General features: G+C 30.0%; 1 protein-coding gene across 1 annotated transcript; it reads right to left on the bottom strand.

Moving 5' to 3' along the window:
* Window positions 1-6,478: 6,478 nt before the first annotated feature.
* Window positions 6,479-10,616, bottom strand: LOC118030532 (protein ALTERED PHOSPHATE STARVATION RESPONSE 1). The gene is made up of 4 exons (XM_035034667.2): window positions 9,486-10,616; window positions 9,099-9,301; window positions 8,651-8,874; window positions 6,479-7,572 (listed from the first exon to the last, which is right to left on the bottom strand). The coding sequence occupies exons 1-4, from the start codon at window positions 10,195-10,197 to the stop codon at window positions 6,789-6,791; spliced, it is 1,923 nt and encodes a 640-aa protein (XP_034890558.1). The 5' UTR covers window positions 10,198-10,616; the 3' UTR covers window positions 6,479-6,788.
* Window positions 10,617-16,730: the final 6,114 nt, after the last annotated feature.

Here is a 16,730-nt window from a genome sequence, read left to right as displayed (position 1 = left end):
GGGTATAAAAATGGAATAAGTTTTGCGTTGTTGACCTATTTTTTTATTGATCATGGTAAACAAGGTCATTAAAGTTTTACTTTTCTAGGATTTATTTTTTATATGTTTTGGAACTATATTTTATTTTTAATAAAGCATGTTTTTCTTTGTCTCATTGTTATCTTAAAATCAAGAGATGTTTAATTAAAAATAACTTATGTCATTTTATTCTCATCCATGATTAGATAAATATAATGCCAAGTTCATTTAAAGATTTTTTTTTAATTTTAATCCTATCCCAAGACATGTCATGTGAATGTTAAAGGATAATATATCTATTTGAAAGCTAAAATGTCATTTTCTACAATAAAACTTAAGAGGTAAAGCCTTAATAATTTCTCTTTTTATCAATATACAAAAAAAAAAAAAAAAAAAGGCTAAAACTCAAAGGCATGGCAATCAAATTCTCTTAAAAGGGATTAAGAGGTTTCTCACTAGTAGTTCGTGTGGACTACTATTAGTGGTCGGATACTTGGAGGACTTGTGATTCTACAACAACCAAGCCTTAAAGCAATTATTCAAAATCAAAAGTAACATTTGATCTTTAGGTAATCTCTATGTAAACCTTAAACAACTTTAGATTTGTCGAATGATATCCTAAGGACTCCCAACAAAATTTTAAATTTATTATTTTTAATGTGTAATTGTGTTTTAGGAAACTCAATAGTAGTATTAGAGCCATTGTTAGATAATTAGGGTTTTTTATTACACGTTTTAATTACTATTAATGCTAATTACGAATTAAATTTGTCTACAAAATTATTTCCTAAAAACAATCCAGCTATAGTTCCGGCCAAATTTGGCTAGAATATGAAACTAAAAAAAGGTTTGGATGGTTGCATAACCACCAATAACTATGTTAATGTTGTTCTTGTGCCTGGCTATGCTCATGCATAGCCATCGCACGCCCTAACAACGAAGACAATAACCATGGTTTATTGCCTCGCACCAACAACACTAGGTTCTCCTGGCACCACTGACATCCTAACATGAAATTGGATTTATATTAAGTAAACTTTATTATATTTGAAAAAATTATCAAACTGGATTTGATTTAATATTTTCAAGTGTTAGAAATATTACTTTAAAATTGCATATAAAACCAATAGTTAGAACCAAAGCATACAATATATTTATTTATTTATTTATTTATGCATATTAATATGTTATTATACATGATGGATGGTTATGGACATTTAAATACCAATGTGATTGTATTATTAATGGTTGAATTGTTGTAATATTAAATAGGGTTTATGTATCCTGTTTTTACTCTATTTTTCTTTAGAGGTTGTTAAATTATTTTCTTATCTAATTCCTCTCGAATGTAACTCAATATTTCTTATACAATTATGTATTTGTAATTTATAAATATAGGAATTTATATAGGAAAATATATTTTGTAATCCAAGACAAAGAAAGAATGACAAAAAAGGTTACAACCATGGTGCTCGTAAAGGACTTATGAAGATTTGCAATAGCTATCTAGGTTCTGACCACCTAATTTTCTTCGATAACTAGAGAGCATTATTTTAGATATGTCCATAATTATCTAATTAGAATGACATGCTAGAAGTGTATGTTTATAACTAAAAGTGTATGTAATATATCATTAATGCCATGGAATAAGACTTAATTAAAATAATAAATCCCTCATTACTATATTAAGTATATTTTGAGAACATGATTTGTTGTCTTTTCAGTTTATATGTATAAAACCAGAATTCTATTTATGGATAACTTGTTGAGCTATTCAAAGTTAACGTTAATTGAATATGTTTAATGCTATATATTGGGTCCTACTTAACTAACTTAAGTGATTAGGTGAGTTATTTTTTGTCATATAAAATTAGAGGTAATAGTTAGGTGAAATATATTTAAACAAAGAGTTGTCACCTAACTAATTTAGAAGTCAAATAAAGATGCAATTGATAAAGTATATTATTTACCTAATTTAATTTATTTTGATCTGTTGAGTTATTTAGGGTCATATAAACTAAATGATATTCTAGCCTATCAGGAGATCTAAACAAAATTTCTCAAATTATTAGTGAGGGCTATTAATTTTCAGGAAAATAATGGGAGATCAAATTATAATTAAAGATCTTATCTAAATCTAATTATAAATATTTATGTATGAAACCAATATTGGCTAACTTTATATGAATAGGTTGATAGATTACCATAAGTAAAAATAAATATACATATATATAGAATAATTGATGGTAATAAACTGACTTAACCAAACTTCTTGGATTGGTACCAAAATATGAGAAATGTTTGTAAACAAGAAAGAAAATTATATGTTTTTCAAAATCTAATTCCTTTTGTCTTTGATGAGGACACTAGTAATGAAGTTAATGTTGAATATTAACATCATATTAATGATAATGAGTAAGTTATATATGTGAGGTTGGCCAACATGTCACTTGAACTTCAAACAAAACATGAGAATATGGATACTTATATAATAATTATACATGTTAAAGAGTTGTTTGATGCACTAAAAGGTATGAGACTTCTAAGGAATTGTTCCGCTGCAAGATGATAGAGGATTCCTTAATTTACACCCATGTATTAAGGATGACTAGCTATTTTAAAAATTAAAAAAATTGAGCTTTGTTATGGATTATAAGTTAAGTATTAACTTGGTCTTGCAATTTAAGCATAAAATCCTACTTTGGGTATCATGAAAGCTTTCAAAGACTATCTTATAATCATGAAGGCTAAAAAGCTTATTGAAGCTTTTGCTTCATGCATGTTTATGATTGACTAAAGGTAAAGTGGACTTACGAGTTGGAAATGAAGTAAGAAGGGTTGTTGCATTAACTTTGCCAAATAGGGTGATACTAGAATTTGATCATTGTTATTTTATTCTAGCATTTTCTAGAAATATCATATTCATTTATGAATGAATTTAAATTTATTATTAAGGGCAAATATTTTTCCCTCTATAATAATGATATTTATTATGGATCTAATATTTATACAAATAATTTGTGTATACTTGATCTTGAAATGCTCAAGTTCAATTTAAATAGCAAGAATAATATATTCGATAATCAATTTCCATGTTATTTATGGTATTGTAAAATATATCATATCAATACATAAAGAATATTTGATCCTTTTGACTATGAATAACATGAAACTTGTAAAGTTTATTTATTGGGTAAGATGACTAAAATATCCTTTACTTGAAAAAGTAAAATATTTAATGAATTATTAGATATAATAAATGTAGACCTAGAATGATTCATGTCACAGATAAATATAAATGTTTCATCATTGATGATCATATTTGATATAGTCATGTGTATTTGATGAAAGTCTAAATCATTTGAAAGATTTAAAAAATTCTTGAATGCAGTTGAAATATAAATTGGAAAGAATATTAAGATACTTTGATCAAATTGAGATGATAAATACTTCAACCATGATTTTTAAGATTATCTAAGTGAATGAGATTCTTTCATAATGGACACCTCCTAAAACACCATAACATAATGGAGTTTTTGAAAGAAAAAATTGTACCCTGTTGAATATGGTTAAGTCCATAATGAGCTACACAAACTTATCACCTTCCTTGTTGAACTATGACTACAAACTCCTACTTTATAAAAAGGGCTCTATCAAAATTTATTAATAAGACTACATATGAGATATTGAATGATAACTTTTGACAGCATGGCTCTAGGAGTCTATATGACACCTTCTATTTTGTTTCTATTGATGCCAAAGTGTTTTTAAACTACTACTTTGTGTATAAAACAATTACTTGTTTTATAACTCAAAACCATAAAAACTTAGACAAATGGGCTAAGAAAAACAATAAGAAATAAAAAGAAAAATGACCAAATTGAAATCATTATTATTATTGAAAAAAAATCGTAAATTTGATTTGAAGGATAAAATTGAAATGCATAAAAACTTTAATAAAAGGAAAAAGGAAAATAATAAGAAATTAAAAGTAAAAAGACCGAATTGAAATACCTTATATATACAAATAAAAAACCAATGGTTAAATTGAAAAGAAATAAAACTTCAACAAAAAGGAAATGACTAAAAACCACCAATCAAAACTAAAAGGTTTGAATTTGAGAAAAAAAAATAACAATAAAGACCATAGTGTATTTACCAGAGTAGGAGGAAGAAATGAAGGGGGGAAAAATAGTCACTGACAATACACCAGCCACATTTGAAATACACATGCCGCCTATAATAGAAGAGGAGATGGAGAAGAATCGACAAAGATGGCAAAAGAGATTTTTTGACCACCCCAAGTACTGCCCAAAGTGTGTGGTGATTCCAATACGTTGGTGATTGCTCTGCATATGCCAACAATTTCTCAATTAAAAATCATTATTTAAAAGGAAAATTATGTTACTATCCTCAACCAAATTTACAATTTATAACAAAACCTAATATAAACGATCCATATACCCCCAACTCAATGAATTAAATGTCTTACATCCAATGGTACATGTGTAATTTTACCATGTATAAGAAATAAAAAATACCTAAATACTCGTACCTAAGACCACTATTTTTTTTTAACTTTTGGAGGGCATTTTGGTTATTTTACTATTCACAAAACATTGAATAGACACAAATACCACCCAAACAAATCAATAATGACTAATGCATTTCATGAAAATACCAAAATAACCTTAATCCAAAAACATGTAGTTTTTTTATAGGAATGACAAAATAGTCATTACAAACAATGTAGCTGTGAACAGTAAAATATGAGAAGGACTATAGTGAATTCTCCTTTTGTTTTAGTTGTTTGCTAATACTTTTATGCACTACAAATTACCATAATTATAATCACTTTATAATTTGTTTTGCAAATAATTTTCTTCCCAATAGCTTCATCTTTACCCTAGACTTATTAATCAAATATAAATAAATATTAAAGATAAAAAATAGTTCTATTAATAATAAATATATTTTTATATGAATAAGATCAGTGTCACATATAATCACTTGATTAACTATAAAGTATATAAACTAACACTTTTATCATTAAAAAGGAAAATAAAACATGGTTTTGAGAAAACATATTATTTTGACCGACTTGTATAAGTTTTGAAATATAAAAAAGTCAAGAGTTTTTTTTTTTTCCTGGCCAGCAAACAAAAACATTTGTGAGAAAAAGGGATTCTTCTACTCAATTTTGTTTTGCTCAATTGCTCAAAACTTGAAAGATAAAACTAGAAAATTAAAAAAAAAAAAAGAAATATTATTGCAAGGAACAATAACATCACTGCCTTGTAGAGCTCTCTCTATATCCCTAAATTCTCATCTATGCTTACAAAGCTTGAAGATCATAACTCCAACTTAAAAATCAATGTATTTGAATTTGCATTGGTAGTTAGTGGTGCAAATAAAAATAATATAAAAAAACATCAAGCAAATGAACATAAAATTCATTTAATAGAATTATCAAACAAAATTCTAATTTAAAATTTTATTATTTATTATTTTTTCTTTAAGTAATCTATCTTTATAAAAGGTTTAAAACTCTTTAAATAAACCTAAAAACTTACTTAAATCAACAAGAAACACCTGAAAGTAAAGAAAAAAACAATAAAAATCCTCATCAAAATAGAAAAAACATCATAAATAAAATAAAATAAAAATAATAAGAGAGTTTTAAACTTAATAGGAAAATAAATTACAAATAAACTAAAAAAATATTATAAACCCTAAACATTAATTTTTGAGCTTTATTTGAAGATCTTCTCCATCTTTAATTATTATCAAATTTTAACACTATAAAAAAAAAACTTTTGGAATTTTCTAAGCAAACAATAATGTTGCTTTTTCTAGCTTATTGATAGATAAAATTTAAAAATTTCATGAAGTTACTAGATTAATGCTTGGATTGGCAATGGTGCACGATTTGGTAACTCTATGCACCATTTTGCTAAATATACTATTATATGATTGATATTATAATGTAAAATGTTTTTTAAAAATATTATTAACTTCAAAATATATTAAAATATTAAAATTATAAAAAAAATAAAAAAAATATTAATTTAATATTTTTTTAAAAAAGTTAAAAAAACATCATTTAAAAATTCAAATTATAAGTTGCATGATCCAAGACTCTAAAAAATTATTTGAGGATGTGATAACAATTTTTTTAAAAAGTAATTTTTATTTTAAAATATATTAAAATAATATTTTTTTTATTTGTTAAAAATTATTTGTAATATGCATATTAAAATAATTTGAAAATATAAAAATATATTAATTTAAAATAAAAAAAATTAATTTTTTTCATTCACTTTCCAACCACAGTATGAACAAAACGGCGTTTATTTTGATTCATCTAGAAAATGGCCACTTCATGGCATTTTTCTTCAGGACAAGCGTGCTGTTGAACTTGGGACAGAAATCATAGCCGAAACTATATATGAATTTCACATTCAAGAAACAAGTCACCTTTCAAAAACTCAACAAAATTTATTAGTTTTGTACTTTTAAATCAGATCAAAAGACATTACAACACCACTCACACACTTTAATATTATAGACTAACAACACTAGAGCGAAACCCTAATGGAAAACCTCCATAACCTTTCAAACACATGCTGCCCTCCATGCGTTATCTGGACCTGGATAATTTTTCCATCTACAGGTGGTTTACTTTTCCAGGCTTCAGTCACATTCCGCATCTACTCAAAAGGATTCCTATCTATATACAGAACACTAATATCCTAAATACAGTTCTTTTCTCAGGGTAGCAGCAGCTTCACATCATGCTCTTGGTCTGCATTTTTGGCTTGGTTGTATAGCGATTCAAAGGCATTCATGCACACACTCGAAAAACCTACCATTGCCTGAAAAACATGTGGGAATCCCATCTGGAGATTGTTCATTGTCATTGACCTGGTTATGCTAATTGACTTTTCATGCTTACTCTTTTCTTCCTCTGCCTTTGCCCGTGAGATCTCAACCTTTGCTCGTTTCTCCATAACTGGGTCTTTTTTCCTTGTAGTGCTAGGAGTTTCAAGCATCGAGTATGGACCATACTTGCTCTCCAAGGATCTAAGCTCAGCAGCCTTCTTCTCAAACTCCTTGAACGCAGATTCTGACTTCTTCTTTTGCTTATGCTCTTCTGCTTGTTGAACTACAATAGCATGAATTACCGCTAAGAAGCTCTTGATTCCTTCAGAAGCCACTTTGTCAGGAATCCGATCAACTGCATGGTGCCATTCTTCACAAAGGGAATAAATTCTTGATTCCTGGCTGGTTCTTGAAATTGGGTTTTTGCTGAACTGGAAAAGGCTTAGTCGCAGCCAGCCTGTGAGGGACTGAATGTAATCCCGCTGTGCCTTGACTACATTGCAGAATGATTGGTGCCATTGGTGGACCTCAAGCTCAAGCTGGAGAGTCGACTGCCTATGAATCTCAGATGTCGGCTCAGTAGATGGGATTGTGTTGAGATATTTGAGCTGCTGAACAATGTGTGTTTGGACCTGGTGCAACTCGTACATGCTTCTCCACATGCACATTGACCTGCAAAGCAAATGTAGGTTTTATTTAAGCACGAGCATCATCACAAATCTTATACTTTATCTCATAAGCCATGTCTGCCTGCATGTCTAATAATGTGTAAAGAATAATTTGGCAGGATATTTATCAGATTTAGGCTCGTACCCTCTAATGTTTTCAAAACTGAAATTGTTCATCGCTATTTTACTTGGATTGCTTGCACTATATTTGATAATGGTAAAATTCTGATTTCCAAATGGAAATAATTTTGCGAGATGGCCAGGATACAACACAGTGAAAAAGACTGCCAAATTTCAATTAATTCAACCTGCCACCAGAGTCCGCAACAGTAAAGTTATAATTACACACTATTGACTCGAGCCCACATCTACCAGAGTCCGCCACAGTAAAGCTATATTACACACTATTGACTCCAGCCCACATCTACCAATGCCTCACTAGCACACTGTGCCTTGAGATTCTACCTTGGCAACACAGTGAGACGACAAAACACCAATGGATGCAAAGAGAGATTCACAAGCTAAACTGAGGTCTCATAGCCCTTGGCACAGCTAGATTCCTATCACTTCGAAACAAATGCAAGCAAGAGAGACAAAACAAGCCAATAAAAGCAGACAAAAGCAAAATTATGCACTGTATATATACGAGCAAAAATTATCCACCACCAAAAAAATCCAGAGTTGACTTCCCTGCGCATTTTTATTATTATCTTCCAGTTCTTTACGTTTAATCTACCCTTCGAATATTGTAAGGCTTAAAACAAGACTAGGGGTCAGCATTTAATGTTCCTTGCTGCAACAATACTAAGCTATGACCACAACAGAGCCAGATTCAAATGCAAGTGCGGGCCAAGGTCAATTTTCCATGTTGTGCTTGTAATAATTATGAGAATTCAAGGTGCCAAAAGCTTTGGCCCTAAAACCCAGTAGCCGTTTGGACGCTCTCTAGGAAAGGAAAATGATGCGACATGGGTCACGTGAAAACTAAGGGGTTACTTGTTACTGGCTTCAGCTCTTAAATGAAATATAGCTAGGTCATGGGCCCTACGAAAAGTACTATTGAAAAAACAAAAAAGACCGACCCTTTTACAAGCTCAAGGAGTTGAGGGAAAAGCTCTGTCTCCCTTAATTTGATGATTTCCGTGGAAATGGACTCGATGGCCTGAGTGGCGACCATCATTTGGGACTGCAACTTCTCCACTTCTTTCTTGGTCTTCTCGGTCTTTACATACTCAACCCTCTTCACCTCTAGCTTCCTCAGCAATGCCAACTTCTTCTCATGCTCAATTTTCAAACTCTCAGCATTCTACAGCACAAGCATAATCTCTCGATTAAAATTAAAAAAAGGGAAAAAAAAGTACTTAAAAATAACATAAGAATATCATCTTTAATTAGATAGATAGATAGAGACAGGACAGCCTATGACTCCCTTTTTTACTCCTTTTGACCCATCAAGTAAAATTAGAGATAATCCAATATGTAAACAACAAAACATGTCTACAAACAAAATATGGTCCATCAAGGCCATACCTTGACCTCCAGGAAGAGCTTCTTCTCCCAGGCATACAATCTCTCCACCGTTGAACAATGACTAACATGAGCTGCGCCCCCGCTTCCTCCATGACTAACAACCATTTCCTCACTAATCTTTCCAAACCCATTAAGCTTTGGACTTGAACCCCATGTCCACAATGATGGACTGGCCAAACGGCATCCATAATTATAACCTTTACCTGCAACATCAACAAACAAAATGAACATGACCCAAGAAAACGAAACAAATCAAACATCTGAATAAAAGATAAAGAACCCATTTTTGATTCCCTAGTTTCCTCATTAACCAAACAAAGTCAAAACAAGAAAATGGGACTATAATAAAACAAATGTATAAAACCACAAGATCAAAGACTAACTAACCTCCTTTGCTTTGACTTGCTGACAAGTTAGGGCTTGAAACTTCCAAAACACAAGAAAGTTGACCACCAGCATCAGCAGCTTTAAGAAAATATTCATCGACTTCTTTAATGATCTCCACCAAATCTTTACTATTTCTTGAAACCACCATAGCAAGCTCACTCCCACTTCCACTAGCAGTCTCTTTCGAAAACCCACTAACCACCGAAGGTGGAACCACCGCTACCATCTCCGATGCAGTGGTGGTGGTGGTCACCTCCTCCCACTCCTCCTCCTCCTCCTCCATTGACCTCTGCGGAGGAGGGACAAAGGGGTCCCAGAAATCCCAACTCGACGCCGCCACTGGTGGAGGCGGTGGAGGAGGGGGCGGAAGCGGGGAGGCAGCGGTTGCGGTGGTTGTGGTTGTCCATGTGTCTGAGCCTGGGCTCATGGGAGGTGGGGGAGGTGGTAGTGGGGTGGGTGGTAGTGGTGGAGGGGAGGGATGGATGGGTGGGAGGCGGCGGTGATGGTGGTGGTGGTGGTGGAGGTGGAGGTCGGTTTCAGTGTTGGAGAACTGTAGAAGGGCTGATCCAGTACTGCGAAGTGAACGGATGTACATTGCATGTGAAGCAGAAAGAGATTGTCTTGCTTTGACAAGTTGTTTCATGTATCTCTTCCTTGCTTTGCATCTTGACACCATCTCTTCTCTCTCTATTCTTGAGTAACAACAACCCATGCTGTTGCTGTTGTCTCTCTACACGCTCTAGATCAAGCCTGCCCTTTGGTTGCGTTTTGGTGTTCTTGATTTGGAGCCACAAGGAAAAGTGAAACACTTTTTGCAAGCGAGAGAGTGAGATAATTTACAGTACTTAGATCAGTGTTCGAGGGGTTTCATGGTATTGATTACTAGCTTCCTTGGAACCAAACAAAAGAAACAAAGATCACACAAAAAATAAGGTTATTAGCTACTACAAAAACATGGCACCGTTTAAGCTTTTTTTCCTTCGCTAAAAAAAAAAATGTTTCTGGGTTTTCCAAGATGACCTCTGTTTTGCCTATCTCTATCTAGGCGTCTTTCTAGGTCTCGGATATGTTTTGGTTTTGGTAGAGGAGATGGTGGTAGTGGTTATGGAGTAACAGTCTTTTGAGAGGTACGTACCAAGACAATGTGCATTGGGCAGAGAGCTAGGCAAGTCATTTTATATTTGAAATTTAGAGTCGAAAATACCCCTATTAAAAATAAATTAAGTTAAAATTAATTTTTTTTAAAAAAAACTCTTAATTTAAAATAAAAAAATTTAGGATTGAAAAACTATTAAAATTTAATTTATTTTTAATTTCATCTTTAAATCCATAATTTTTATTTTTATTTTTTAAAAAAATTTAATTCTCATTCTATTTATTTTCATTTTTTTATTTTGAATTCTTTTATTAATTTAATTTAATTTTTTTATTTTACCCTCAATTTAAAATTTTAAAAGTTATCCTATCGTCTTGTTTTTCAAATAAGGTTTATATTCTCTTAATTGTTATTATATATATATATATATGATTAATTTTTTTTATTTTTATCATTTAACATTTGATTTATTAGGATCTAGTCTCCATATTTTTTCTCATAGTTTTTAGATTTTGAAACAAATATCAAGTCACGGGTTGAGCTGGCTGATTCGAGTTAACTTAAGTCAACCAAATTTTTTGATTTGATAAAAACAAAAATGACATTATTTTGAAAAAAGTGGAAAATAGTCAACAATTTTGACTTGATTTTGACTAGAGTTGCCTTTGGGTAATCAGACATGAATCAGCCCAGGTTCTTTTACCATTTCACACAGGATTAATTCTTCCTAAATTTCTTTTGAAATTCAACTTAGCCTAAACCCCGGGTCACAGGTCAATCTATCGAGCCGAGCCAAGTTTTTCAGATGAGGTACTTCTAGTTTAATTATTGGCAAGGGTCATGAGTTTGAAAAGTTAATAAAGGTTAACATTGTTTTTTTCATGATTACATCATTCGAAGTTGTTCGTTTTGAAAAATAAATTTTTTTATTTTCTTTGATTTACTTTTAATTAAGTTATCCTCGTCTTATGATTCACGTAGGAGGTTTGGTCGAGTGACCTAAGTCGATTTTTATTATCCTTATCGATTTTCTCCTTCAAAATTCAATTCTTTTAATATTAAGCTTTTTTTTTTCTTTCCTATTATGTCTTCTACTAGATTATCTCATTCTCATTATCTTACTCGCGAGTCTTTACAATGTTATCCAAGTTTGCTAGTACTTTATTTTTTTTAGATTTATTTTGTTCAATGATTTTTTTTATTTCATTATTTTACATTTAGTTTTTTAGGGATTGGTAATAGTTATTTTTTTTTAAAAAAATTGTTTTTATAATGTGGAATTGTGGATTTTTTTTCTTTTTTAAAATACACGAATATTGTTTAAACATTATTATTATTATTATTAAAAAAAAAAAAAAACAAATTAGCTGGACTGCAGAGCCGCGTGTCACATATACAGTTGCTACAACATGCAGGGCACAATCCGAATTTAACTGTTGGGTTTGGAAGGTAGAGGCCATGTTGAGGAGATTCCAGGTGGGGTAAATAAGTTGATCTTGAAGGATTTGAATTACCAATTTGCCACGTGATTTGTGAAAGAGAATGGAAGGTGTTTTGGTAACTTGAGATTTCAAGGTCCACAAAATCCGACAAAAAATTAGAGAGTAGTGGTGATACTTACATGGCGTTTTTAAATATAATTGTAGCCGTATTTTTTAAAAATTTATTTTTTTTTTATTAAAAATTATTTTATATATATATATTGGATTATTTTGATACACTAATTTTAAAAATAATTTTTAAAAAATAAAAAAATATATCTTTTTAATATATTCCAACATAAAAAATACTTTAAAAATTAATTATAATTACATTCTTAAACATCTTAGCCCTTGAAAACATGAATCACGCTGCCAAAGCTGTAATTACCAATTAGATGTTACAATTTACAAAGGGGCGGATGGCTGGGCATTGGAATGACGAAAATTTCTGGGTCTGTTTAATAATAAAGTATTATTTTAATTTTCCAAGAAAGATAGAGTTTTTGTTTAAATAAACTATTTCCTAATTTTTTTTTTTTTCATTCATTGAAAGAGAAGTGGAAAACGCAATTGACTAACTTTTTCCCAACTTAATAATTTTTTAGACAAAAATCACCTCGTAAGTAATTTTTAGCTAATAACAATTATATTATTACTTTTACTTTATCTTTTTTAGCGTCTTTATTTTTTATTCCCCCACCCATCTTTTTGATGCTCTTACCATGTAGTTCTTAAAAGTAAAATCTTTATTTTTATTTTTTTTAATTGAGAATTTAAAAAATTTCAAATCTTATTTGAAAAATCAATAATTATCTTCTTGATTACAAATATAATTTGACAGAGCAAACATTTTATATAATCAAATGTGAAAATCATAACATTTATAGATAAAGAGATTATAATTACATTAAAAAATTAATCATTGTTTAGTCATATGACATATAACTTTTTTAATATTTGAAAATTTATGATACATTATTTACACATTACGCTTGATCTATCAAAGAACCATCTCAATTATATTCTAGGACCTCACTTAACAACTTAAAATATTGGGTTGAAATGATTCTTTGACATAGTATCAGAACCTTGATGACCAAGCAGTCACGAGTTCGAATCTCACAATCTCCCATTTATATGATAAAAATTAAGTATAAGGTAATATGAGCATGTGCAAATTTTAAACCCAAAGAGCTTTCACTTGAGGGGTGTGTTAGAGAATAATATAAATTATATCTTAGGACATCACCTAACATCTTAAGCTATTGGGTTAAGATGGTTCTTTAACATGATTTTCAAATATAAAATAAATCACTTTGTTGAATTGATAATAAGTTAATTTATTTAATTTATATAATATGCTTTAATTGGGTTATTTCATTCACATGATCTAGCTCAAGGAGCATAATAACCTTGCTCGAGTTGGCTTTTTTTTTTTATTATTATTATTATTCTTTTTGTTAATTAGTTTGTTTTCATCCTTATATATTAGATTGTTGGAATTTTGATATCATAATTTTTTTGATTTTCTTTCTATAAGCTCAATCTCATGACTTGAAACTTATGTGTCTTAGTCCTATCAAATCATTCACTGCTTATGAATTCATCTCATTTACCTAAGTTAGAATCTAACTATGGTCATATTTGGAAAACATCTTGACAATGACCTTGGGTTTATTTTCTTCAGGTGTGCCATTTGATATTCACCTTTTAAATTTACTTATCTTGCTTTGGCTAGGATACACAACAAGTGAATAATTTTTATTTTATTTTGTTTGTCATATATTTTTTTGTAAGTTTATTTTAGAAATCAATACTCTCAACTATTCAGTAAATATTGGACTTAAATATCTTAAGAATCATTTTATTACCTTAAAAGCAAAACAAAAACTATTGCTCCTCTTAAAATCCAAATTCATGGACCATGTAAAGTTCATATACTTTGAATACCTAGAAATAAAAACAAAGTATTTTTAGAAAGCCTAATGAAAAGCTGCTTCTTTTTAATAAGTACATTTACCTTATATAGTTGAAGTGATATTTTGGATAATTAAAATAATTTGAAGTGATATTTTGAATACAATAAAAGTGAATTTTTATTTAAAAATATAGAATGTCGGCCCATTAGGCCTTTTAATGTTGGCCAAAACTTGATAGGCCTTACCATGTGTTTTAAGGCCTAAAAATACATGAGTGAAAGGTTTTGTTGATTTTGAGGTTGAAAATCATGAACAAACAACTTAAGAACCTCCACTATTTCAGACAAACTCAATTTGGAACAAAAGTTTGATGCTGCAATAGTAAGTAGATGGCCAAGAACATATCAAGTGCAAGATAATAACTATTCTAAGGTTCTCGGCCAAAAATGCATCAACATTTTCAAAATAACAAGTACTTAGATATGGATAGTTATTTTAGAAGACCTACTTTGATTTAGGTTAGACTCAACTAACTTATAAAAGCTAAATTGAGAGCTCTACATGCATTCCAATATGATATAAACATCAATAGAAGATCATTCATTAAATTACAACAAACTTTTTAGGGCAAGATTATCAAAAAGTAACACCAAATCTTAGAACATGCTCACACTACATCAAAGAGAATAATTAAATTGTTAACCAAATGTTTATCTATCTAAGATATACATAGTTCTAACTTTAAAAGAACATATAACCCACCTAGTAGTATACATGAAATCATGTCATTTTCAAACCAAACACGGCAACAATAACAAAAACATACATATAAAAGGAAGCATTTTATAGTTTCAAGCACATGGATTTAAAACACCATCAATGTCACATAAGAGGTTCAACAACATTCAACAGAAAGTCATTTTTGTTACAAGTTCAAACTTATGGACATAAAACACTAGTAGTGCTCCTTACATAGAAATACCATAAACATTCAATAAAAAAGCCACAATCACATGGAATGTATCAAAACCATCAAATCTGCATGGAAGGAAACATAAGGGATGCATATAGAACCATAAAAAAATCTTTAGAAAGTAGCATAAATTATTAAAAAAAATATCAAACATGAGATGCATGTTTAAAAGCATAACAAGCAAAAAGAACAAATAGAGGGGGGGTATACCAAAACAGGTAAGGCATGGCTCGACTAGACAAAGTTAGGGCTTTAAATTCTTAGTAATGGTGACGCCGCCTTCCTCTTTCCTTTACCCGAAACTTAAAACTTAAAAAATCTAAATCTTTTTAAAATTTTCAAATTATCTTTCACTCCCTCCTGTTAATCTAATTTTTTCTCCCTTAAATTTTTTGAATATCTTACTTTGTTCCTTATTTTCTCGTTGTTGATCTCTTTATTTCTTATCTTTTTTTCTCTCTCTCTCTTTTCATTCTTTTTTTTTTTTTTTCATCAAAGACCTAATGCTATTTATAAGGTAGAGAAAATGACCTACTCAAATGAGACCCAGTCATTGGATGCCTAAGCAACAAAATTAAATCATAAAAAGGATAGGATAAAGTCAAGACCACAAGCCCTAATGCGAGAGAGAGAATAAGATGCTCTCCTTGTAAGGGTCATCGAGATACTCATTGATATAAAAAACAAAACCATAAAAACAACAAGATCAAAAGTGAAAAAAAAAAAACAATGCAAAATAAAAATTACCAAACGATGACAATATTTATGAGAGGTTGTAACAACGTTGGAATATATCATTAGTCTTAATAAACTTTTCAAGATCTAATTTGGAAGTCAAGGGAATTTTTTTTTATTTATATAAAATCTAGCAAAATTTCCCTTTATTCTATTCCAATCCCAAATGTTGACAAAAAATTGTTTCCATCTCATCTCAATCTCATTCATTCTATTAACTCATTTGTGTTAATAAACATCTCTCCTTTCATCATTCGTCTTATAGATGTGTCCATTATCAAATTAAATAATCCTTACAAACACTTAATACAATTTTAAAATTTGCGTGCAATATGTAAGATAAATATACACTCTACAAAATCTATGACTAATATATCATCAGATTAAAGTTTGTAACTTATCTAAATTTATCTCTAATATATTCTTGAACATGTGTAATTATTGACCACTAAATAAAATTCTTTTTCTTTTAAGTTGTGTTTCAATATAATCATTTTTTGTCAAAGTTATTCATTCTTACGATGCATAATTATCAACACAGACACACACATACAATGTCTCTTCTATTTTCTTCCAATAGTGGTCGAAACATATATCATTTTTAATCAAGAATTATATTTCTTTTGTACTTCCTTAACATAGCCAAACATAGGCCTTAATTCAACAACCATTCTTTTTGTGTTTTTCAATCCAATGTCATCAAATTCTTATCTATATTAACATGATCTAATTTTGTTCTACACATTTAAAAGCTCAAGTAACATAACTAAGCATATTTAAAACCAATAAAAAACTTAAGATTGTGGTGAGTTTCTTGGCTCCTAAAAATCATCAAAATGATGGAAAAAGAAGATTAAATCATCAATTATATGCATAAACATACATTAAACAACCCTTCTTTTCATTTTCTTCCTCTTGGCCGAATAAATGAGGCCTTAATTTCACTCTCAAATCTTTATTATTTCTAGACAATAATGTTATATATCTAGGTTATTCCCTTTCTATGTCATCTAATCATGTAATTCCTTCTAACTTGTGTTT

This window comes from Populus alba, chromosome 7 (assembly GCF_005239225.2).
Source record: "Populus alba chromosome 7, ASM523922v2, whole genome shotgun sequence".
In the NCBI taxonomy this organism is placed as follows: Eukaryota; Viridiplantae; Streptophyta; class Magnoliopsida; order Malpighiales; family Salicaceae; genus Populus; species Populus alba.
Note: the sequence above shows the minus strand (reverse complement) of the source record. Positions and strands in the feature narration are given on the sequence as shown.

Bases quoted from the DNA above. Each gene is read 5' to 3' on its own strand.
- LOC118030532 (XM_035034667.2), bottom strand. From the start codon at position 10,197: ATGGGTTGTTGTTACTCAAGAATAGAGAGAGAAGAGATGGTGTCAAGA. The intron at 9,302-9,485 runs GTTAGTTAGTCT...TTGATGTTGCAG, and splicing joins AGCAAGTCAAAGCAAAGGAG to GTAAAGGTTATAATTATGGA. The intron at 8,875-9,098 runs GTATGGCCTTGA...CTTGTGCTGTAG, and splicing joins AGCTCTTCCTGGAGGTCAAG to AATGCTGAGAGTTTGAAAAT.